Here is a 24,390-nt window from a genome sequence, read left to right as displayed (position 1 = left end):
TTCTTTTTTTTCCTCTCTCTCTGAGATGGAAATGACAATCCAACATCTCTTTATTGCATTAGCATCAAGTGTTTAAAGGGTCTCCCATCATTAATAACTTGAGTTAGTAAGCTTTGCACGAGAAAAACAAAGCTTTCTTCCTTCTGTTACATAATATTTTGTTGGTGAATCAGAAGCTATTGTGGTCTCTTCCCTTCTAAAAGTCTCACACGCATCACTGTGCCCAGAGCTACAATAAGCAGGTTTTATCTTGTTGGTTATGTTCTGCAGTGCAGCCAGAATCTCAGTAACATCTATTGCATTTACTTAACCCTTTCTCAAATGTCCTCATAGATATGAATGCCACTACCCATTCTTATTGTCCTCAGGATGCAATTCCAACTTTTTTTACACTTTCTGGCAACTCACTGTGCAGCCTGTCACTGGGGCTTTCCTCTGGAATAAGGAAACTCCTTGGCCACAGTAGGGTTTGTTCCTGACGTTCATACTAATTTTCTCATTCTGTCTTCCCTGCTGGGAGTCTCTGCTATCCCCCAGCCTACCTCACACATTCCCAAAGTGAGCTATCTGCTCCAAGTCTGGTTGTGTTTTTTGGAGGGCAGTGTCTTCTCTGTCCCAAAGATGCTGCCCAAGCATGGCAGTGGGATGGATTAAGAAGGCAGAATATCCGTGTTAAAACTAAGGGTTGGATGAATGAGGCTTTCTGACCTCTAGGACCACTCATTGTGATGCTAGATGAAAACAGAAGGCACAGAAATACAAAGACTGGCTGGGAAGACTTTTATTGAAAGGCGGGGAAAAGAGGAGAACAAGAGCGCAAAAATGAAAGGAGACTTTTGCCATAATAAATGAGACTGAAGAATTGGATATTTACCAAGCTCTAGTTCTTCTTCTTAATGACATCCAAAGATTTTAAACATTTTATTTACTCCTCCCCTTCATTCATATTTCTTTGTTGCTTGTAAAGACCACTATGTTAAACCTCATGCAGTGGAGGTTAAGTCCTTTTACCTTCAAGAGTGTATTTCCTTGTTGTATCAAGTGTGGAAATAGCTCTTCCCTTGCTCTGGATGATAAAAAATATTATATGGTGCTTGAACATTAATAGAGCATTTTGATGATTCATACATGTCTCCTAACAGCTGACTGTCTCAGCTATGTATGGTTTCTGTGGAAAATAGTCTTTGGGAGGAAGAAAAATCACAAAATGGGCTGTTTTTTGTGGAAATATTTTTACTTCTGCAGATGGCAAGGGAAAACAGGTGTTTCTGGAAAGTAAGATTTGCTCTTGCTTTGTTATGGATACTTTAGGTAGTATTACTAGTTTATATCAGGTAATCCAAGAATACCCCACCGTCTCTGGGACAAGGTTTGCAAGAAATAGTATCTGTTGTAAGATCACCTGATACTCTTGGAAAAACAGGCAAGCAATGGCCCACTATCTTTCCTTTACTTTGCCTAGGTGTTTCATTAGACCATTGTGGCTACACCAATTTGACACCTTTGATACCTCTCAGTCTTGTTTTCATTTAATGTTTCTCAGATATTGATGTTATGTCAGTTGATATTATCTCTGTCAGCATAGGGCTATTGCAGGCTGTCAGCTTTATGAGTGTTCTGTGCTATCACTAGATGTCTCACAGAGGTGAACCCATTTCTCAGAAGTTACATTATTGAATCTGAGCATCAACCTTTTTTTTTTTTTATGTCAATCTTTATTCCCTGTATGTTCTCTTAAAGCTTTGTTTCCTTGTGTTCTTTGCTATTTGTGCCTGCTTTGTATATCTGGAATGTGTCCATCTATCAACCCCAGCTACCTATGGAAGAGAGGGCAATGGATTGAGGGCAGGTCATGAAGGCAGAAAACGCCCAGAAACCAATTTTCCCTGTGGAATCATATGAACTACCACAGGTACAGGAGCTCACACTTATTTTAAAACATGGGAACATGGTTAGGCAGAGAAAAGCTTGCTCTTTTCCTCCTCGAACAATTTATTTCCCTTTTCTGGAGGAGTGGAAACTCCTCTCCAGGGAGAGCTGAAAATTTATCAGCAAAAACGAGCATCTCTGGCATCTCACAGAAATGGATGCACTGAAATGTGGAGTGAGTGGGAAAGCTGGAAGCAGGTGCCAATCCTAGTTTGCCCAGAGAAGCTCTATGCCATTAGAACAGACTGGGCAAGGGGGAAGGAAGGCAGCTTTTTTGGTGGGCACCTGAAAAGCAAAGAAGTTCTTGCAGATGCACAGCCAACCCAGGGCTCAACAGGGCAGTGCTTATTGCAGCGGATACATCCTGAGTTATTGTAAAAAGAGCATCAACAAGCATACCACTGGCTTGAAACTGAGGTGGGTTTTTTTTTAATAGTGATACCAGGAATGTGTCCAATAGTAGCCTTTTTCTGTTGCAGAGATGTAATGAGAAATATCAGTCAACTCACCCTCTTAACAATATCTTTTAGTCTCCTTTTCCACCTTGGCTGCTTATTGTGCTTGTAGCCCAGTAACCCACATGTCTTCTCTCTCCCACACAATTCTAAATGTTACGTGGATTTCCATTCCGTAAATTCATTACAGAAATGTCTATTCAATTAAATAATTTATATTCTCATAAATCTAGTTTATTACAGAATATTTTATAGCCATTAAATTCACTAACAAAGAACATAATTTTGGAGACAGCTCCTGTGCAATATCTCATACTAAGAGAAGTGTCATAGACAGGTGCTTCGTTTCATACAATGAGCAAAAAAAATCTGTGAAATCTTTGCAAATCCCATTTCAAAACTGGGGTTTGAAAAATCTTGGTCATAATAACTTAAAATTCAAATCAACACTATGAATCCTGATTCTATTTCCTTTCCCCTCAACAGCCATCTTTCTACCCACCAGCTGATGCATGTTCTTGGGCAGCTCTGCTGGCAGAAAACCTGCCCCCCAGGTTTCCCCACCCACACTCCTGTGAGTGCCACCAGCACTGCAGCAAGTAGGAAAAGCTGCAAGGAATCAGCACCTTGATAAATATTTAGGTGTCTCTTCTATGATTATGTGAGTCTTTCTGATTCTCATGTTAAGTTTGCTTTGCTTGCAAACTGGTTTTCAGGTATTTCCAGGAGCATTGACATTTCCTTTATTCCATCCAGGGGGATAACCTCACCCCTGCCTGTTGTATGGGATACACTGCTCACTGCCTTTCCAGCAATTTAAATCTCTTCCCTCTATAATCACAGTAGCTACGTCTTTGTTTGGCCTGTGTTTGTGTTGAGGATTCTGTGCTGTTTCTGAAAGGCGTCACAGCCGGGGAATCCCAATGGAATTGAGCACTTTAACTCCAAGCTATTTTATGGGGAATTTTCAGCTGGCATGTCGATAAGGCTTTGCCAGCTGGAGTCCAAAGGCTATGCCTGATTTCCTGGCAACAGAGGCCATTGCACCTGCCTTCATCTTTCTTGGAGAGCACGAAAGAGAACTGTGAGAGCAGAAGCTGCTCCCCTCTCTCATCAGGAGTGGAGGCACCATGTGCAGCCTGCATGATGCCAAGGCTCTCTGCTTTAACTGGCTCTGTGTTACACACTGCATGTCTTTGTGCATCTGACAAATTATATGACAGGTTACAGATTATTCTAATCTGCCCTGCTACTCTTCTGGTAGCTGAGAAGGGAGCGCCTACCATATGTGCTGTGTTATCCTAGCTAGTGTATCCAACCTTGTTTATCTGTCGCCTTCACACCTTATGTTATTCTGTGATTCAAAACTGGTTTACCCTTAACTGTTTACAGTGATTTGAACAAGATAGACTTGTCAAACAGACAGGAAAAAAGGTTTAATTGCTTATTTCCCCTGGTCTCCTGGGGCTGGATCTCTAGGATTCCATTAAAGTGATTAAGGAGAGAAACAAATGGCACATGTGAACTGACTAGTTTCCTGGCTCTCCCAGCAATTGTCCTTGTTGCAAATTGACACCACTGAATGTCCCAACTTTCATCCTTTCCTATCCCATTTTTTTCTCTCAGCAGTAGAGATGGACAGAAGGGATGAGTTGTGTTTGAGAATTACAGACTCAAAAGGCTTTTGTGCAGAGAATTGTCTACTGCATTACTGATGTTAGGAATACTTTTTGTATTTGTTTTATTGTTACAGGAAGCATTTCACCCTGCGACATCATTCCACATCTTCCTCCATAAGATCTTGTGAAAAACTTACATAAACAGACTTTGTCTTAGCAGTCAGGCATTCCTTCCTTAGAAACCTGGCAGGGTGGAGAGCAGCATGTGCAGCCTGTGCAGGGCAGGGTGTTCTTTGGCTTTGGAATGAGTCACAAAGCCTGATTTAAAGAATTCATGCTTAGTAATGTGACAGCTGTGATGATGGGTCTGCAGCAAGGAAACAGCTAAGGGACATGTTAAATCACATGGGGAAAAGCAGATCTTGGCTGCAAATAAGTGTGTTGGTTTTCACCCATTTTGATGAAACGAAAGCTGTGTTGACCTGTTACATTTGTTCAACACTAGACTCATAGTTGGTGAATCAGTACTGTAGATTTAGAGTCAATGAGGCAGTTCACAGTTATATCTGAAGATCTTGAAAAGAGGAGGGGACAAGAGTAATAAGGATGAATGACATGGTGAGAACATTTTTTAAAAATGCTGTAGTTGAATTGATTTATGCAGTAACTTACATTAACTAGCAAAATTGGCATCATGCAACTTTCCCTTTCAAAGGAAGCTGAGGAAACAAGCGAGGTGAGAACTCTGAACAAATACCTCTTCTACCCAGTCTTGTGTCTGGTACTGATGCTTTCTGTCCTGTATGCTCGACCATTTGATTTATGGTGTTTTGCAGTCAGTTTCTGAAGCGTGTAAAGGGTCAGAGCAGCTGTGGCCAAGAGCAATAATTTCTCTCTTTCTCTGCATGATTGCCTGCCTGTCTTTTAGGAGTTTCATATAGGAATATACTGTATTATATACAAATACATTCTACATATATCTAAAGTCAGAATTAAGCAGCAAGCAATTGGTCTGGCTGGACGTGCACGTGGATCTGCTTACGGAAAGCAGGGCTGGGACACAGGTAGTCTTCCATATCCCGTTTTCTTCTACACTGGTAAAGCTGCTGTTCCAGGTGTTGTTTTCCTCATCTGCTTATTGTGAGTCAGTGATTCTGGACTGGAAAATTCTGATGCTGGGCCTGAATTTGAAGTTCATAATTCAGCTTTTTATTTTTATGCTGCTACTCAGATGCCCTGATGTTTCAATGGAGTTGCACAAATGCTGTGTATTCTGACTCCCCAAGAAGAAGAATTACATTTGTGTGAACTTCTTATGGATCTGTGAAGGAAGTGCAGAATTACTATCTCTTGTGTCTTTGACTTCGTAGTTTCAATGTAGATTTCTGACTTCATCCATAACCAGATACAGATAGTTGAACTGTGTGTAAGTTGGATGCCACGCTGGGTTCAACTCGGGCTCTCTGGCACTATGCTAGTTTGGAAAACATCTACCACTGGAAGTAGCCAGGTCAAAATATGCTTGGGCACATTTTCTCCCTCTGAAAACCCTGCAGATATTCCTCCAGTGATTACAAAGGCGTGTTACCCAGATGTGGCCTTACCCTGTTTAGGTATAGCAGAGTGTAAAACCTGAGAAGGAACTGAAGAACGCTATTGCACTACAGAAGATATTTTGGGTTTCCTGGCCAAAAGCTCCTATGGGGCCGGCATGTACTTTGCAACCAAACTGGGGCCTTCTGCTGAGGAAGAGTAGAGCATGCTGAGGCAGTGTGCACACAGCCTGAGAGAAAAGCACACGTAATGTAATTAAAGGAATTTAATTAGCCCATGAAAATATCGGTCACCAGTACAACATGATGCTTCTCAAACTAGACTATGATAGGAGGTTGAATGATGGGGTTTAGGAAAAAAAAAAACCAAACCAAAACAAAACAAAAAAAACCAACAAACAAATAAAGAAAAAACCCAACTAGCTTGTTTTAAGTAGATTTAATGCAAAATTAAGGTAAAGCCTAAGAGGAACAAAGCGCTTTAAGAGTTATTATGTTTTATGTATTCTTTGATTCATCCCAGCCCCAAGAAATAAACCCATTCTTGACAGTGGTTAACAAGAAAGTTGTGGTACTTCTTTTTCACAGATGGGGGATAGTAGATTAAAGCTGCATTTATTTTTTCCAGTCATTGTTGGAAGTAAAAAAGTTACCTTTTTTCCTGGTTAACTTTTTTATTTCTTGTTCCTGTCTTCATGTATGTTTTGTGGTTTTGCTGTAGCTTTTTTGGTGTAGCTTTGAAAATTTCAGTGTCTCAAGGAAGAAACGCTTGATCAAATTCTGTGCTCGGATACTTGGGGGGAAATAAGTCAGAGAAATATGTTGACTTCGCTGATGTGAAGTTGGAGTAACCCACTGAAATAACCCGGTACAAACCAACAGAAATTTATCCTGTTCTCTTTGTTCGTTTGTAAATTGACTTGTTTAGTTATGTGGCCACATAACTAAAACACAGCTGTTTGTTTTCAATTGATTTCAATTCAAGGCAGAGGATCCATCCTCTTCCAAAGTGGGGGGACCAAAGCAGCACTTGTCTTTTGCTAAAATACTCAAAACTGTGATGTAAAACGAAAAACCACTGCGGTGTTGCAATGCTCTGACTTTGCAGAATTATCCTTTCTGTTGATCCAAGTGTTTGGCTGCAGATCCTTAAAGAGAGCGGAGGTTGGGACGCGGGTGGCTTTGCTGTGTGAGCGTGGCGCGTCCCGGCGAGCGGCACCCCGCGCTGGTGGCCATGGCGAGCTGGGCTCTGCTCGGGGTTGCCCCGCGTTGGTGGCCATGGCGAGCTGGGCTCTGCTCGGGGTTGCCCCGCGCTCATGGCCATGGCGAGCTGGGCTGCTCGGGGTTGCCCCGCGCTCATGGCCATGGCGAGCTGGGCGCTGCTCGGGGTTGCCCCGCGCCGCCGCTCGCTCGCTCTTTGACCCCGCTCCCTCCTCCTCCGAGGCGTGCGCTCGCCAGCCGCGTCCTCACCCGCGCCGCTCTGTCTCCCCACCTGCAGACAAGAAAAAGGCAGGCAAGTTCCAGCCTTTCAAGAAGCTCTTCGGCCGGAGGAAGAAAAGAGAGCCCGCCTCAGAGTGCGAGGAGCCCAAGCTGAAGCCCAGCCACTCGTTCGGCAACATCTGCAGCGGATCCTCCTCCTCGGATGAGGAGGCGAGCAGCGGGCTGAGGTGAGTGAGTGCTGCCACACCGCTGGTCCCCCCGCTTCTCCCGGAGCGCTTTCACACTGTCCCTCTGCTCGGTGGCAGCAGTGTGTGCACTGCTTGGTACAAAGTGTGTGCATCTCTCCTTCCTCCGAGCGTGACACCTGCTGCTTTACACCTCAGAGCCTCGCTGCGTACACTGCGCTGCTCTGCAAATAAGAAATCCCAGGGGGAACAGAAATGAATTTGAATCCAGCTCTGTGATTTAACCTGAGCAGAGGTATTAATGGCATCCCTGTTTTTAAAACGGGGAAGAGGGAAACTTGAACTGGCTGCCGTAGATACTTTATTGCATACATTTCCCTGCAACGTGGTATCTTTTGCTTGAGACAGACCCATCCTTTTTCACTCTATCCCAAATAATTTTTGCATTGTGATTGGGGTCAACAAACAGGCTGCTTTTATTTTGAACCTATTTGAATGTAGAGCAGAAGAAGGAAGAGAGGGGAGAGGCACCTAAATATCAGATCATATTCCAATGACAACAAAGGATGACAGAAGGACAGCATGAGAATTTTCTGTGGGAATGGTGGGAGTAAGAAACTGTACAGAGTAAACAAGTCAGCAATCTCTAACTAGAAACAGGAAAAAAACCCCAAACCAAACAAACCCAAGCAAACAAAACCCAAAGAAAGGCTTACCTTTATAGCAACAAAGCCCCAAGACCAGATGCACAAACTACTAGAGTCAGTAGTACTTATTTCACTTTCCAACTGGTCGTCTCAGAGAGGTTAGCTGACTCCTGATCAAAGCCGGCTGTTTTGGCAGAAAAGAACTGTTTGCACTGGGGAGTGTATCTGAAAATGTAACAGAAAACTCTGAAAGGGTGAAAAAAACATTTCAAATTTCTCTGCTCAAGAATGAAATGTGTAGCAGAAGCATCACCCTGAACACTACTTTTAATGGTGCCTACAAAAATACGATTATTTAAATTATCTATTTGTGGGATTTTTTTTATCTTCTGGGTTTTTATTCCATTCTGTGAGAGTCCTTGAGCACTAGGTTTCCTTTTGGTTTCTGTGGTGTAATACTGTACACCTCTTTTGCTCATCCCATCTTTTTCAGACAATCAGTAGTGACCATAGCCACACTGTAGCTGGAGGTGTGCCTGACCACTGCTGCAATGCATTACCTGAGTGCACCGTGCCAAGCCACTGTAGCAGGTTTTAGTGCCTTTTCCTTCACAAGCAAACCAAACAGCATCGCCTCACTATCAGGGAATTCCCATTTGGCATAACTGAAAATGCAGTGCTGCACCCAGAAACAAACAGTGATATGGGAACTTGTCCTGGTCCTCAAAAGGGACATGAAGGTGTGGCAGACCTTGTTTGAGACTGTTAAATGTTTGCATTTTTAGACCAGTTAGTTTTTCCAATTAACAAAAAGCATTAAAAGCTAGCTTCTGGTGGAAAAATCAGACTGTACTGTTTAAATCAGAGGGGATTAGTGACTGTAAAGGGTCCCATGTCTCAAGTGGAACATTTCTTTCTGTGATTTCTGAGAGGTTTTAGCCTGCTAGAAATATTCAGTCAAAGCTCTATTTTTCCTGTCAGGCTTCATGATGCAAATGTGAGTGGGATTTGACGATAATTTTCAGTTTGCAGATAGTTTTTGCCATGTTACTCATTTTACAACGAGCATAAATGTTCAGTGCAGTGCATTCGATGGCTTTGGAAACTTAGTTTTACTGCTCAAGTCTGTTTTCAACATGTCTTCCATCCTTTGTATCTTTTTAGCCTTTACTGTAATTTCAAACATGAATTGAATGCAGAGATAGGCTGTCTAACTGAAACAATACACAGTTGTTTACAAGCTGTCTAGCAGTAAATGCATTGCCATACTTTCCACTATCCAAACAGGAAAAGACTAGAGCAAATACAAATAACTAGTAGTATATATACATAAGCAAAATCCTGAGAAATTTTGTAAAACCATTTGCTTCAGATTCTTTAAGAATTTACAACAGTGTATTTTAAAAAAGCTTAATAAAAGTTCCAATTTCGCAATAAAAGCTCAGGGATGTTCCCATTCCTTTAATAAGCTTTATTTCTTCCTCAGCTTGCAATGTACATGAATTTGTTATCTACAGATTTGTCCTGTGGACATTTAGCTTTGTTTTGGGGAGAGGAGATGGTTGTTTTGAAAATATATTAAGGGAGGAAGCTGCTTCAGGAAGGTAGAAACAACCAAATGAATGAGTGTAGGCTAAAGAAGACATCTGTATTGCTTCCAAGACCTAAGCTAGTATTTCACCAAGTGCTGTATTGGCTTACAAGCCTGCTCACAGCTAACACCTGAATCTCTAATGGAGACTGTGCTGCTGGGTGCTGCAGACATGCCCAGAGCAATTTAGGTAATCTGCATGTGGTGTAGATTGACTAGCTGAGTTGGAAGCAGCCTGAGAGATCTGCCTGTCCATCCTTTCTTACATCCTGGATTCATCAGATGCAAATAACTCGCTTGGTATCCTGATATATGCACACTTCAGCCTCTTTATTCATCTATGTTGTTTTGCAATACCCAGTGGGAGGTTTCCTGCGGCAGTTTGTCTTGCTGGAGTTCCTTTTCCCATTTCTATATTGCCCTTCTTGAGCTTGCGGAGTTAAAACTGTATTCATTAACTTTCTGTCCAAACCATAAGGACTGGGAGGTAGAAGTACTGACTACAAGAAAGCTCCAAAAGTTTCTGGAGCTTCACTGAAGTCTCTGTTCTGAGGCTGTGATTTGGCACATTAAAAGATTTTATATTTGTCTTTTTTGTCACAGTTGACAAATACTCAACTTCTGAGCAAGCATTGTGAGGACAGACCTGAGAGGGTACCTGTGCAGTGCCCTACTAAAGTTTGTCATTCTGGCATGATGTGCAGAGGCAGTGAGAATTATATTTCTTTTATTGGGGGTACAGTAGAGTACCCTTCCTCAGGCTGAGTGCAGTACCTCAAAGTACCTGGAATTAGACCTGTCAGCTGTTTAGGACTCAAGTGTGACAGCACTGACCTTCCAGGAAAAAGTCTCTGAGCAAACTTCAGTGTCTTGACAGAGCCTCCCACAAAATTAGACCCCTTTACTTGCAGCATTGGGCAGTTCTGTGGGAAGCAATTTAGATCAGTAAAAAGTGATCTGTCTATCTACTTCGAGTTTCAAAGAGTTCCCAAGAAACTTTCTCTCTGTCACATCCAGTTTTCATGCACTGGGTATCTTTTTTCCGCATATTAACTGTATTTCTGAAATTGGCATTTTTCAGTCCTAATTTCCTTTCTAAGTGCCTCATTTTGAGTGCCTTCTTGATTCCAGTGTAAATGCCTTGTTGCTGTGGTATTTGGTGTCTGCCTTCTCCTGAAGACTTCATCTTATCACAGCTCTGATTTAAGCGTGTATCTCTTAAAGGCCAAGCAGAGCAAAGCATCATAGGGACATTGTAAGAAATTGAATTTTAAAAAACCACAGGCTTGGATTTTCCTTACTTGTCAGCCGACATGCATACACCTGAAAAAAGTTTCTTATTTCTGGGTTATGAAGTGTGCTGAGGATGTTCCAGGGCAGAAAAGATTATGGTCTCAGTTTTCTCTTTGCATGGATTTTTAAAAATAAATTTATTACAGGTTTTGGTGAAATTGGAGCTGTTTCTCCCTTTTTGTAATTTATATTGCAGCCAAGTAGCACAGAAGTAGGAGCCACAACCACCCTATGGATGGCCATTTCTGATGTGTACTCAGTAGCACGTGGCCAGAGCAGAGGAGTAGGGAAAGCCTTCCTGAAGTGGTTCCTGTGTCTTGAGAGAACATAAAGCTGACATCACACTTGGTATTTCTGCTGACCTTAGCTTTTCTTGACACCTCAACTCTTGACTTCCTCCCTTCTATTATGAGCTTGCTGAAGTCTTTGTGCTCCAGAAGCTTTCTCTCAGGTGTGTAATCTAGGACTTTTTGCTACTTGCTGTAATTATATCACTTAGCAGAAATTTACAGTAAATTCCACTAGCTCGCCTTTTGTTTTTCCAGCTCCTACTTGAGTGCTGAGACACCTGCAGTTTGTGTATGATCCTGAGAGCCCTTCAGTAGACAGTGTTTCTGCAGGTCCTGACATTTTATATCAGGTGCTGCTCTGTTTCTCCTTTTTAACTTACCTTTTGTCCTCAGCCCTGACTATGACCAGCTTCATTTTCACCTCAGTAATCCCAGTTTTCACTCTGGTCTTCACTACTATCACATAGACTATCTTGCTGAATTCTCCCTGGCAGGTTTGGCTGTCTCACTGCCCACTTGCCCTCTTCCTTCCCTCCCTTTTGGATGCTTTAGTTTCACTCCCCCTCCTAACCATCATGTACTTCATTTCCTTCCAGATTCTGCATTGCAACTGTAATATTCAGCAGCTGGTGAGGTCTAGGGTTGGGCTCTGAACTAAACAGATTTGTCACCTGTAATATAATGTGCTGTCTTATTTCCTCATCCTTTCCTTCCTTATCAGCTCAATGCAGTTCCTATACAACATTTATTCCTGCCAAGGCTAATGTAGACTTGGCACCTCCTTTTCTGTACATTTTGCCATATTTCAGGGCAAAACATATGCTGCTATTTGACAAAATAGTGTCACATGCAGTGGATTGTCAGGTCAAATGTGAGAGCTGCACCATTTAGAGCCCTGTTACTTTTACTAGTCTCCATATTTTTATGCTAACTGGTGAATTATTCACATCCTCAAGCTGCATTAGGATTCACTTGCAGAATTACTGTAAACCAGGGTGATGCTTTCCTTTGCACATGCTGACACTTTCTGAGATTAGACAATTTAGTGAATAATTACGCAAAATTCATGTGTTGAGAACTGTGCGGTCCCACCTGATTGCCTTCTTGTCAGACAGGAGGGGTCCATGATCATGCTGCAGGGCCATAGCTGAGAAGGCAGAGCTAAGGACAAGCCAGGAAAATGGTCTGCAGACTGAGGTTTGGATCAAAGGTCTTCATGGCCAGGCACAGTTTTGTCTGAGCTGGAGAACAGCACTTCTCCAGCATAGCTCAGGCAGGGACCAAAGCCTCAAGTGTGACCTTAAATAGAACTCCTGTGCCCGTGTGTGCGAGTGGAGGCTCCAGATGAGGCTGATCAGGGACATTAGAGCTTGTTAGTGCACTTGATAGTTCCCATGGTTAATTTTTATGTCCTTAATTATAATAATTTTAGTTATGTTATTAGCATGATGCATCAGCTACTTAAAGCTGGGCTTGATCTCTGCTTCTAAGAAAAATAAAATTATGGTAAGTTCATAGGTTCCATGTCCCTTGATGACACCAGCCTGGAGCTTTGTATTAAGACAGTGCTGTGTGATACCTTTGAAAAGAGCAGGGCTACTCTGAGAGTGGCTGCACAGCTGATCCTTGACATCAGTGGGACTCAGATGGGTCACAATAGGGGGACTGTGCAGTTCTCCCAGAGTTAGTGCCCTGAAATTCAGAGGTTCCTGAATGTGACATGAATATATATTTAGAATGACTGCAGAAATGATCTCTAAGTTTACTCTATGAAATAGATTTCCTGTTGAAAATGTCTCTCTTGTCTGTTGAGATTGTGAGGCTCATGCTTGTGGGTTAGTGAATGCAACGAAGTCATGTGCTGTCTGAGCACAGCTCTAACTCAGAATCATGTTACAGCATGAACAGTATTCCCCATCCAGGCGTGAGTTAGAACCAAAACTCTCCTTTCAGCAGATGAAAAAGAGGACACTAAAAATATAGCTCAGAATTACAATCCATTTTCCTCTATTACAGTATTAATGTATCTCTGGAATGACTAGAAAATGCAATTTATGTTTTTCATCTCTAGCTGCCCTGCAGATATTCATGGGAGATGCAAAATGTTTTTCTTCTTTAAAACAAAACATCAAGTAGAGACAACCTATCACTGCACTTGTCATTTCCCTCAGGCAGTATTCTGGGAAGTGGTTCTCAGTTTCCTTTGAAGAGATTATATGGAGGGTCAATAGCTGGCTAAACCAAATTCTTTCTTGCTTTGCATGCTTTTAAAATTTTTTATTGTTTAAAAATGGCTTTATGTTAAAAAGTTGACTTTGATCTTTAACGATTACAAAATTGGTTTCTAATGGAAATCTAAAAGAGTGAAAGTCATGAGACTGGGCTTTTTGGAGTCAGTCTCTACAAACATAAAAGAACAGAACAATTCATTCTTTCTCTTTATTTTCTAGTTTCTATTTCTAACTCCTTAATATCAGAGTGGGAGGAACATTTATGACACACCAAAGAGGCAACTGGTGGTGTGAGATTTCTGTAGTTCAGTAATGCACCAGTATGGGGTTATGTAAGAGCTGAGGTCTCAGTAATCCTTTCTGGAAAAGCTTCCCCATTTTAAAGGATCACACATTTGTCTTTAAGAGGAGAAACAGCTCTAGGGAAAAATGGGGTCTAAAAACATCATAGCCACCAGTGTCAATACAATAATGTTGTATTCTGTGCAAAAGTGTCCCCTGCACATGCTCTGATGTAGTCAAGGGTGCAGTCCCACAGCAGTGAATGTTAGTTGATGTCTGACTCTTTCCAACAGCTCTCTAAATATGCAGATACGTGGATCCATGGAAACGTGGATTTGTTCAGCTGAACCAGGAATTTATGTAGATTTTTGAGTTCTGATGTTTTGGGGGGATTTTTTTTTTTTTAGCTTGGTTCTTGGTTATTCTAGTTACCAGAACATTTCTCTGAATTGTTTCATGTGAACAATGACCACTAATGAGGCACAAAAGAGATGATGGTGATGGGAGCACAGGGAGAGGAGGATAAAGAGAGTGTGATACCTCACCCATTCCTGACTTGATGTACCTGGAACTGATGGAAAATCACATCCCAAATAGATCTGTAACAGTGGATGGCTGAGGGAGGGTCCAAAGGTGGTCTCTGTTTGCTGCATTTCATGGGAGAGGAGTAAGACTTTTCCTGTAGGCTCAGGGTGGTCTCATTCTAGTGTGGGAAATTTGTTTCACATTTCCTACTTTCTTAGCACATACAGACACTTCAACAAAAATGAGTAATGGATAAAGAACAAATGGAATTTAACTTTGCTCTCAGTATGGAAAAACTAGATTTGAAAAAAAGTGTGTATTGCAATTGAAACTGGAACATGATATTTGGGTTGCAACACATCTTCAGAGAGAACATGTTTAAGGATTTATTAAAAGTGCTTTGTATTTTGATATAGCACATCCATAATTCATGCAATTTAGTCAAGTTTCTAAAAGTGAGTCAGATGATGATTCAACTATTTTCAGCACAAACAGCCTCTGAAGTGTCATCACTGGAATTATCAACAGAAGTGCTCATGAACGGATGCCCCTGTTTTCCCACTTCTCTTGGAAGTGATATGGAAGTTTGAAACTGTAATACCTTCAGCCATGGCTATCACTGCAGCCCATATCTCTGTCATGCTGGGAGTTTGCTGAAATCCACTCCTGATACTGCCATGCCTTTTAATTGAAGGGAGAACAGTCTGTAAATGTGGATTGTGAGGATGTTATTGTATAAAGACTTCTGAGAAAAACTTCAGAGATGGGTAGCAGCAGAGGAAACTCAATTATTCATACTGTATTATGACTTGAAAGAAATTCAGTCTTTCCAAAAGTAGAGCATGAGCAAAGTGAAAAAAGTGGTGGAAAAAGGATCTTTGTGATATAATCTGTCAAATTCACAACTGGGAAAATGTGAAAGGATTGTGGGCTCCAAGGGAGTAAAATAAGAGACCTTTCAGAAAGTACAACCAGCTTGGAAATCACCTTAACTGCTGTTTAAACTTGGCTGTAAAAGAAACTAGGTTACTACAACGTGTGAATATCTTTTTTCCAATGTTCTTTAGCCCACATAGATATTTAAACAAAATTCTTAAACTGTTTTTACCAGTTGTTGGACATGTGGCTGGCGGAATTGCTCATTCACCCGCTTCTGAAATATTCAGCATGTTTGCAAAGCATTTTGAAGGGATAGAGTAGAGAGCAGTCTGGCAATAATTCACTGTGGTGTGAGGTTTCTTGTGACTGTTTCATGTGTTCTGACAATTTGGAGTATGTTTTATTATCAAGTCAACAAGAAGGCAAAAATGGAAACAAAACCTTTCAGATATGCTTGTCCTCAGCTCTATGAAACAGAAATGTGTGGTGCCTTGTAAGGAGGGGAGAGAGAGCAGTTGGTGTCTGGGAGAACGCTGGAGATGCAGTAAATGCTTAGCATGGTCCTAACCTGCCGCTGGTACCACTGTGGACACTTGTCAAAGACAGGGTTGGATTTTCAGTGGTGATGTACTTATGGATGCAGGTCACATGGAGCTGCAGAGCTGCTTCATGTGATCTGGTGTCCCATAAGGAAGCTTTAAATGACATTTTGGCAAGTTTACAGGCAGGAGAAGAGACTAGATTCCTAAAAGTGTCCTCAACTCTGCAGCAGGGTGGGAAAGATTTTCACTCACAGCCATGTCCCAGGCAGTCCACCAGAACTGACCTCAGAGTTGCTCTTTTCTTCCATTTCAGAGATTCAGGTTTTATCAGCAATTCCTAAAGTCAGAGGATTCCTGCTGTTGGTCAGCTGCAGTTTAGGAGTTTGAATTCTTGGCAAGTTCTCTTCAGTTTCAAAGCTGCAGGTTGGCTGCTCCGAACTTCAAAATTAACAATTCATTAGTAAGGTCAAGAACAGCTTCCAAACAGGTCACTGAACTCTTTGGTGCCTGAATTGCAGCCCTTGCCTACTAATTAGTTGTAACAAACAACATAAATATACGTGAGGTGTCTGATTTAAGTATGAGGAGTCCAGCCCACTGGGCAGCAAGAGGAGTGAATGGTGTTGTATGCACAGCAAGCAGCTGTGAGACAAAGCCACAGGAATCTGAGCCACAGCATAGCTGGAAAAGTGTTTGAGAAAGGATCCTCTCTGGAGAGCAATATGACCTGGACTGTGCATTCTCAGCAGATCTCCCAGCTCAAAGGTAAATAGCAAACAACCAGCTCCCACTGGCCTTGCCTTCTTCACCTGCAGCAGGCTCACATGCCGAGCAGGGCGAATGCAGGAGGGGTTCCTCTGGGCTGGTTTGTCACATTTTGCATGTATCCATCCCATCTTGCTGAATGCAATGCTGGAGCAGTTCAAAAAGACCTGCACAATTATATGAGAAAAGCCAACTTTCACTCATTTTCATGTCAAACCATTCATTTCCAGGCCTGCTAGGAATTTGTCTCTGTGTAAGGGACATTCTCAAGTTGTGGTTCACTGGTTGACTCCTGGCTGGCCAAGCAAGGTAGAGGTATTTCAGTGCCATGCAATTTCCCCACACCTCTGTGTTACAGACTGAGTCATGGTGATTTGGTATAGAAACCTTTTTTAGAAGAGGGTTTAAAAATATAATTTTATGGTTTCTCTAATAAAAGGTTTCTAAAAGAAATTTTAAAGGTGTAATACTTTTAACAGCCAGAGGCAATTGGGTTGCAGGTTTTATACAAAAAAAAAATCTAACACAGAATATAGCATCAGTTAAATGTTCTTTTTTTTCCATGGCTAAAAATGTTGTGGAATATTGACCAGCTCTTTGCCTCACTATGTGTTGGTTTATTTCAAATTAAGCATGTGGCTCAAATACTAATCTGGATGAAAAAGTAGTTTTTCAGTTAGTCTGTGATTGTATGGAAGATGAAATGATTCAGAGAACTGTGTGTGTTCTCCCCCCGAAATTTGACTGATGATTTTGTGAGTGCACAAGTATTTTATATGTAAACGAGAGAGAGGGAGAGGGTTTGGGGGACTTTTTATCCTTTTATTTTCAGGTTACCTCTATGAAATTCTGTTATAAAAGTCAAGAATAGTCTATCATCTAATCAGTTTCAACAGAGTTATGTAACCCTGTATGATACTCTGCCTTGGTAAGAAAAGATTATTGTTTTTACTTAAAATAACTCTGGGAAAAAATGAGAAGAAAATGTAATAAATATATTCCCAACTTATTTGTTTCCAAAGTATGAATAGAAACATCTTGAACACTTCATGAACAATTAGCACATTTTAAAAGGTAGAAAAGATAATATATTGATCTTCTTAAATATGTGAAACCTAATTTTTCATGTTCTTTTACTTACACCTCTCTGCGAGAAGTACCATCTTCCTTGCTTTTGCTGAAATATTTATTTATAATGCTTTATCATATGTAGAAGTTTGTGTTAGATAGATCTGTATCAACCTCCAAATAGTTTTCTGAAACTATAAATGGGTTCTATAGGGTTGCCAATAGATTATTAAAAGGGGAGATATTTGGGACCTCTCAGTTGCTCTGTTTTTTTTGGTGGTTTTTTAAATTATTGTGGCTTTTACCATGATTGTAGATTATTGGCTTTTCACTTACCATGGAATATTCTAGGTGAGACAAAACGTGACTTTCAAGCTGATACATTTATCTGTCAGTGTGCCCCCAAAACCACAAGCCTTTTTAAAAAAAAGAATTCGAAGTTTTCTTATAATTAAATTAATTAGAACAACTTCTGGCAAACGGAATCCCTTTTTGTTTCATGCCTTTTGCTGTGGACTTCAATCAGAGCCATATATAACTGGATCATTCACGACACACCCTCCTCCTGGGCATCAGTGCTGGGTTTAGCAGCAGCACACGGGCATTGCTCTCTCTGTGTGGCTAATCAAGGACACACAGCTCTGTGCAGCAAGCTTCTAAGCAGTCTCGGGGTTTGGTGACAACCTTTTACTGTCAGTGTGATCGTGCTTACGGCCAGAGGAAGCGCTGAGTAATCAGCTGGAGGAGGTGGCTCTGTAGGAGTGGCTTACTGCACTGTGACACCTCTTTTTGTGTTACACAGCTCCCTTTGCTTGGCACCTGCTGCTATCTTTGACCAGGAGTGACAGTGTGTCCCAAGCAGTGGCACTAAGCATGAATGCACTTTCTTAAATCTGCAGTCTGGCAATGTGTGCATCATCACCATCCAGCCTGTATCCCGAAAGTAATATTTAGATTTGAGACTCACAGGCAAAATCCATTGAACTTCTAAACATGGCATTAAAAACACCCAATTCTAGGTCCTTCCAAGGAGGAAGACTGTATATAAAGGAAATGTGCACTTCCATGAAACTTTTGAAAACCAAAAGTATTTGGATACCTCTACTCTGGGAATGTACAAAGGTTTTATGTAGAAGGCAATGGGGCGGAAATCCCTAGAAGCAGGACTGAAGAGTCACTCTCATTAATTAATTGCAGTACTTACTTACTTGTTGACTGGTTTTTTCTAACAGATCCTCCCATTATTCTATGGGCAGTCGAGCTTTTTCCCATGACAGTATTTTCATACCTGATGGGAGAACAGAGAGTGAACAGGCCATCCAAGCAATGTCACAGGAGAACGTTTTAGGAAAAGTCAAAATTCTTCAGGTAAGAAATTGTAAGTGGGAAAAATATTTAAAATGTGTTGGAAAATGGTCTTCAGAACATATTAAATGTGCATGAAGATGGGTTGCTTTTCCAATAGTCTTGGGAAAGTTTCTCAACCATGTTAAGTTCTCTGGCCAAAAGCTATTGCAAGTAATTCAGATGACCTGCAAAAGTTCCAGGTTTTGGTCTTGAAAGGTACAGCAGTGAGGCTGCAAACATATCTGCAGAAACGTCTGTGCCTGTGGAACTCATCTGAATTGAACTCATGGTTTTGGCGTGTCCTGATCTGTATGCCTAAGTGCTACAAATGTGGTAATGAGAGAAAAAAATGAAGGCCATGTTGAGGGCAGGGAATAGCATGCAGAGTGAGACTTCTTTGCAAAACCAATTTAATTATATGTTTAGATGTATTACACTTTTTCCTCCTTTTTCTCACTGCACTTGTAGTGGTTTTCATGGAAGGTGGATTTGTTTATCTCTCCAAAGCATAAACAACACATTTGGGTATTTTTATATGATCCACTTTCCCTTCTTTTCCAGAACTGTCTCCCATTAGTGCTCAAACTAGTTTTTTGCTTTACTCCCTGTGTATCCGTAAGATTCCCAGCTTTACGCCTTTCTAGACCTTGAGAGAGCTGTCCTTCAGAAACACGTTGCACTTATTGTTCAGGATGCTGACATATCCTGTCAAAATGCTGGTAAATTGTTTATGCTGTGCTAGTGCTGTTTACCCTGAGGATGACTAGTAAAATACCATTGATTTCTTTTACCTCTGTAGTCTCCCCACGATCCATCTTTTCTGGTGAGTGAGAGATCGTGCACCTTAGACGGCTCCAACCTTCAGGATGGAATTGTTCCTCCTCCTGCCTGGTGCTGTCAGCAGACAGAGCACCTGCACAGTGCTAGCCATGCTGACTGTGGATGAACTCTGAAGTAGAAACCACACTAGGACATCTCCAATTCCACTGTGCTGGTTTTTCAGCTTAAATTTCCCTGGGTCAGGTAGATTCAGTGCATGCTGTTTTCCAGGCTGGAAACCATTATATTTGAAATGACTGCTGACACCAGGCAAAGCCTGAGGTATGTGGGCCTGTCCTGCAATGCCCTACCAAGCCCACCAACTATTTCAGGGAGCTGTGCCCTCCCTGTCTGTTGGATTTGTTCTCTTGTCTTCTGTATTCTAACTTTTATCTGAATAACTTTTCACTTCCAGAGGTGTTTTCTCTCATTTCAAAACTCAGCTTAAAATTCCCAGTTTGAATTCCCAATGGAAATTATTGCTGTTGCTAAACTAAGACACCTGAGAAAAAGTACAGTTAATGCAGTTGGTAACAACTGTGTTCACTAAGCAAATGCTAAATCAAGAAAGTTGGAGCTAAATGTCACCCTTGAGAGTCACGAAATAAAAAGCCAGTGGTACCCTCTTGCTCATATGAACTTTGCATAGGCATTTTTTTAGTGTGGTTAATTGCATATATTTTAAGGGACAATATTGTTTCAGCTGCTTGATGTAAAAAATGTGCTTACCTTTTTATTTAAAATTGAAGGATGGTAGTTAATTTTTGTCATATTAGTGTAGCTGGAACCCAGGCTGTAACACACCAGACTCATTTTTCAACTCTGATGATGGCAGTGAGAGCCACTTATTCATTCAGAAAAGAAATGCATGATAAATTGCAATGACACTTTTAAGTATTTGCATGTTTACACAGAAGTTATACATTCATCTACATGTCCATGAATTTTTTGTGCAAACCCATGGAAAGACTCCCTATAATAAGCCCAGAGGCTACTTCTTGTATCTTCAAAAATTGCTGCACACCATGTAACTTTTCCCATTTCTCTAGCCATGATTTCTGTAACTGTTCCCTGAGTTTTAGGACAAAGTCATGCCAAAATCCCATTGTGCATTTTAAATTGACCTTAGAGTTGAGTCCCAGGTCTGATGAGCTTTTTGGACTACCATTCCTGTTTGGAGGTTTTATGCACCCCATCATTTTTCCCTGCTGTTCTATGAAGCAGTGTTTGCTATGTGGTTTTGCAGTCACAGAAAACGTTGATACTCTGTCTCCTGATAACCAGAAGCTTCTACCTACTTTGAAATCACTTTCTGCAAGCTAACTCAAAATGGGAACATCTGTATTTCTTAAAGCAGTGGATTAAAAGGAGACAGTCCTCTCTTCTGTTGAGCACTCCACTCTTTGAAGCCAATTCTGTGGCCAGCCCCAAGTCGCAAGTCATTGCTGCGCCACCAGCATTACTTGGTTTTGCCAGGCTTGTATGTCAGGGTGGAAGCACAGAACTTCCAGCTTCTATTTACCTGGCAAGGTACTCCTCAGGAAAGGATTGTTCAGGATTCCATGCCCCATGCAGAGTATAAACTTGCTGCATTCCAAAATGGAGATCAAAAGTTTCTCAGATTTTAACCCTTTTCAGGAATTTTTTTTTTTGGAGGTGGTACAGTAAATGTTCCTGGAAAACTTAAACCTTTTTTTGGAGAAGTCACCGTGCTTATACAAACCTAAGAGACAGCATGGTGAAAAGGGTTTTGAAGTCAGAATAGCAATGCAAGCCATTTAATGCTGATGGTGCTGGATCTCATTCTGGGGATCACCAAAGTGTTTCTCCCTTCTTGCCTTGCATTTCTGCTGACTTTGCAGTGTTGATGAGCCCACAAAAAACGTTGTGTAATGGTGCAAACTCCGTAGTAGTCTGGGCAGCTGGCCAACCTGTGCACTGGCTCAGCTGCTTATTGTGGGAATTCTCTCTTTCTTATTATGCATGAAAGGTAAAGTAGTTCTTCCTGGAATTGCTCTCATTTGGTTTTATTGGTTTTCAGATTGGCAGTATTCATCTTATCATGCTTTCTGTAAATGCATTTGGTCATGTTCAAAGGTTTTGCTGAGTGCTAGAAGTCACGCTGAGAAAAGCCTGACCTCTCATAAAACCTCCACTAGCCCTTTGGTATCCTCAAGTTATTTTGTCGTGGCTCAAGCCATCTGGTGCTGTAAAACAGTCTCTTCCTTGTCCTTTGGAACTGCTCGGATTTATCATTACCTAATTTTTAAGATCCAGTGTAGAAAGCCAGACCAAACCTGCTCCCAGCAAGAGGTGGCACACAGGCACTGGTACTCTTAATGTTGAACTCAGTTTCTAGGGATCTGTTACTTTACTTGTCATACAGGGCTATGAATGAGACACAAGGAATATTTAAAATGTTAATCTAGCAGTGTGTCAGAAAAAAACCCCACAGCCCACCTCCTGGAACTTAATTTTACATCCTTCCCCTCCATAGGTTAGTGGATTGGTTTTCTTCTCCCATCAAAGTGTCTTAGAACTATTTTCTGACATTTTGTAGCTGTGACTCTTCTTACTACCTCTGGTATACGCCAGAAATGGTCAACAAATGAACAGAAGAGAGTTTTTCATTTACAAAAACTGCAGCAAGCAAATGGAAACTTGTTTAAAATATTGGTTTCCTGAGGTGTCTACACTATTCTCTCCCACTTGCTGTGATGATGCCATGGTGTGGCACTGTTACTGCCTTTGCTCTCCATTGCTTGCCTTCACTGAAATTGTCTTGGGTCATCTGACATCTGTGTGGCTGCAGCAGTCAGCTGCAAGAAATATTAAAGATTGACTGTGACATACAGCTTGTGGCCTTTAGGAACCACTGGGTTACATCCTTTTTTGATTCATGTGGTCATATAGTTAAAAATAAATCCTCTGCTCTGTAAAGCTATAAAGTACCAATTTATTACACAGATATTAATTATAATAAAACATTTTTTTGTGAATCCCAACTTCTCGGTCAAATGCAAAATGACCACTTTTAAAATTCACATTTCCCTGATTTTGTAGTGATGAATGACAGACCTCATGACTGTTCAGTTTTATATTACTTTTCTCTTAGTCATTAGCATGTCTTAGCTAATGACCAAGCTTGTGCTTCCCTCACTGTGCATTGCACATCTGTATTCTACCAACCTCTCACAATATATCTTCTATGTTTTATTGCCCAAATCTCAACAGAGCTACAAAGCCATTTTTCAACATCAAAGTTATTATCTTTTACCATGATGCTCTGATTTTTAAAGAATTGGGAGTGAAATTTCACTTCATTATTGCCTGGCTTTGTATTTCTTAAAATTAATTACTTCATTGCCAAAACTTTCTAGTGCCACTGCAGCCTAATTGTTTTCTTCATATTTGAAAATTCTTTTTGCTTTATAAATTGAATTTATAATTTTTTTCTAAATCATTTTAGCATTTCTTGGGCAGACCCTCTTTTTCCTATGATCTCAGTAATCTGTGAAAATGAGCTTCCTTTCCAAGGAAGGAAAGTTTTCCTTCCTTGCATCTGCTTTGCTTTAGGAGAGGCTGATGTGACAAATGCCACCGATGTTATATCTTCAAGCCTCTCCACAAAATCTTCTCTTTACACATAAGCCTGTGTAAGTGATCCATCGCCATTGCACACCAAAAATCTTCATTAGTGTCTGGATTTGTTGCAAATACACATCTCTAGAGGTGCATGTACAGTTTTCTCCTTCACTGTTCTTCTATTTTGGACTCTCCCAAAATGTTTCTTCAAGTGTAATGCCCCTAACCCCATGCTGCTCCAGCAATGGAGAGTGGAATAGCTTCCTACCTGCCTCTAGTATCTAAAACATCTGTGCTAATACTTGTTATTTTCCTAACTTTCTACAGGTTTCCATGTTAATTTTAAGCCTGGATTATTTTCTAAAGCTATACCAATATAACTTTTCACGTTATGCTTTTCAGTTTATTCTCTTCTTGATTTAAAAACAAACAAACAAAAAAAACCCCATAAAACTTATGTGGGGTATTTAATTTGTTTAGATGTTCTGCGGATTTTCCAGTTTGGATTGAGAAGTGGACTCATTTCCATAGTTCATCATGAATTAGGTGAACTCTCTTCTGAGCCTAGAAAAGAAATTATAAGAGAGATTATGATAGAGATGCCTGAAATCATGAGTGGAATTGATAAAACAAATAGAGGACAATTATTCTGTCTTTCACAGCATGAGAACACATGGGCAACAGTCAAAATTAACAACACTTCCACATCAAAACAAGTATTTCTTTAAGAAAAGTTGGACTGTGTAAAAATTTCTCAGATGCCACAAATCATTTGAGCATTTGCAAGTAACATCTCAGTATGTGCTCACCCTGTTCTTATGTATTCATTTGATTTTTGGGTCATCCTGAGAGACTATAAAGGACCAAGTGGAATTTCAACACTGTGCCTCTTTTTAGGACAAGTATTAAGTCATTTTTTTTCCATTCATATATAACTAGAAAACCTAATTTCAATTAAGTTTTGTTTTATTTAGGCATTGCAAACAGATATGAAGAGTAGATATTTGAATTGAAGGGAAAATACAACCAGCATTTCTTGTAAAGCCTTGTTTGAAAGGAATAATCTGAAATAGTACACTCTGTTTTAACGAATTTTTAACTGAAGAGAGTAAGCAGCTCAGCAGATCCATTTTGGATTCACTCCAGGCATGAAACCCTAAGAATGATGTTGTTTCAGGGGCCTGAATCCAGCACACATGCAAGTAGGCATGTGCACAGAAGAGGAGCCAAATGGGAGTGAGAGAGGAGATGTACAGCCTGGGCTGTAGATCTGGGCTCTTTGCCAATTAATATGGAAAACTTGTTCTGTGGCATTTCCTATACAAATGCAAAGAGGGCTTTGAAA

At 40.8% G+C, this 24,390-nt stretch overlaps 1 protein-coding gene across 4 annotated transcripts in view; it reads left to right on the top strand.

Moving 5' to 3' along the window:
* The window catches only part of CRACD (capping protein inhibiting regulator of actin dynamics), a 133,320-nt gene that overhangs the window by 87,391 nt on the left and 21,539 nt on the right, over nucleotides 1-24,390 (top strand). For 2 of the 4 annotated variants that reach the window (XM_033059660.2, XM_033059659.2), the window contains 2 exons: nucleotides 7,055-7,223; nucleotides 18,527-18,662. In XM_033059660.2, coding sequence (XP_032915551.1) covers nucleotides 7,055-7,223; nucleotides 18,527-18,662 — 305 coding nt within the window. Of the gene's footprint in view, nucleotides 1-1,928; nucleotides 7,224-18,526; nucleotides 18,663-24,390 lie in introns of those variants that run through there. The other 2 variants (XM_033059657.2, XM_033059661.2) reach the window with 2 other exon arrangements.

Source organism: Catharus ustulatus, chromosome 5, assembly GCF_009819885.2.
Source record: "Catharus ustulatus isolate bCatUst1 chromosome 5, bCatUst1.pri.v2, whole genome shotgun sequence".
NCBI lineage: Eukaryota > Metazoa > Chordata > Aves > Passeriformes > Turdidae > Catharus > Catharus ustulatus.
The sequence above is the reverse complement of the archived record's forward strand: the minus strand, read 5'-3'. Positions and strand labels throughout refer to the sequence as shown.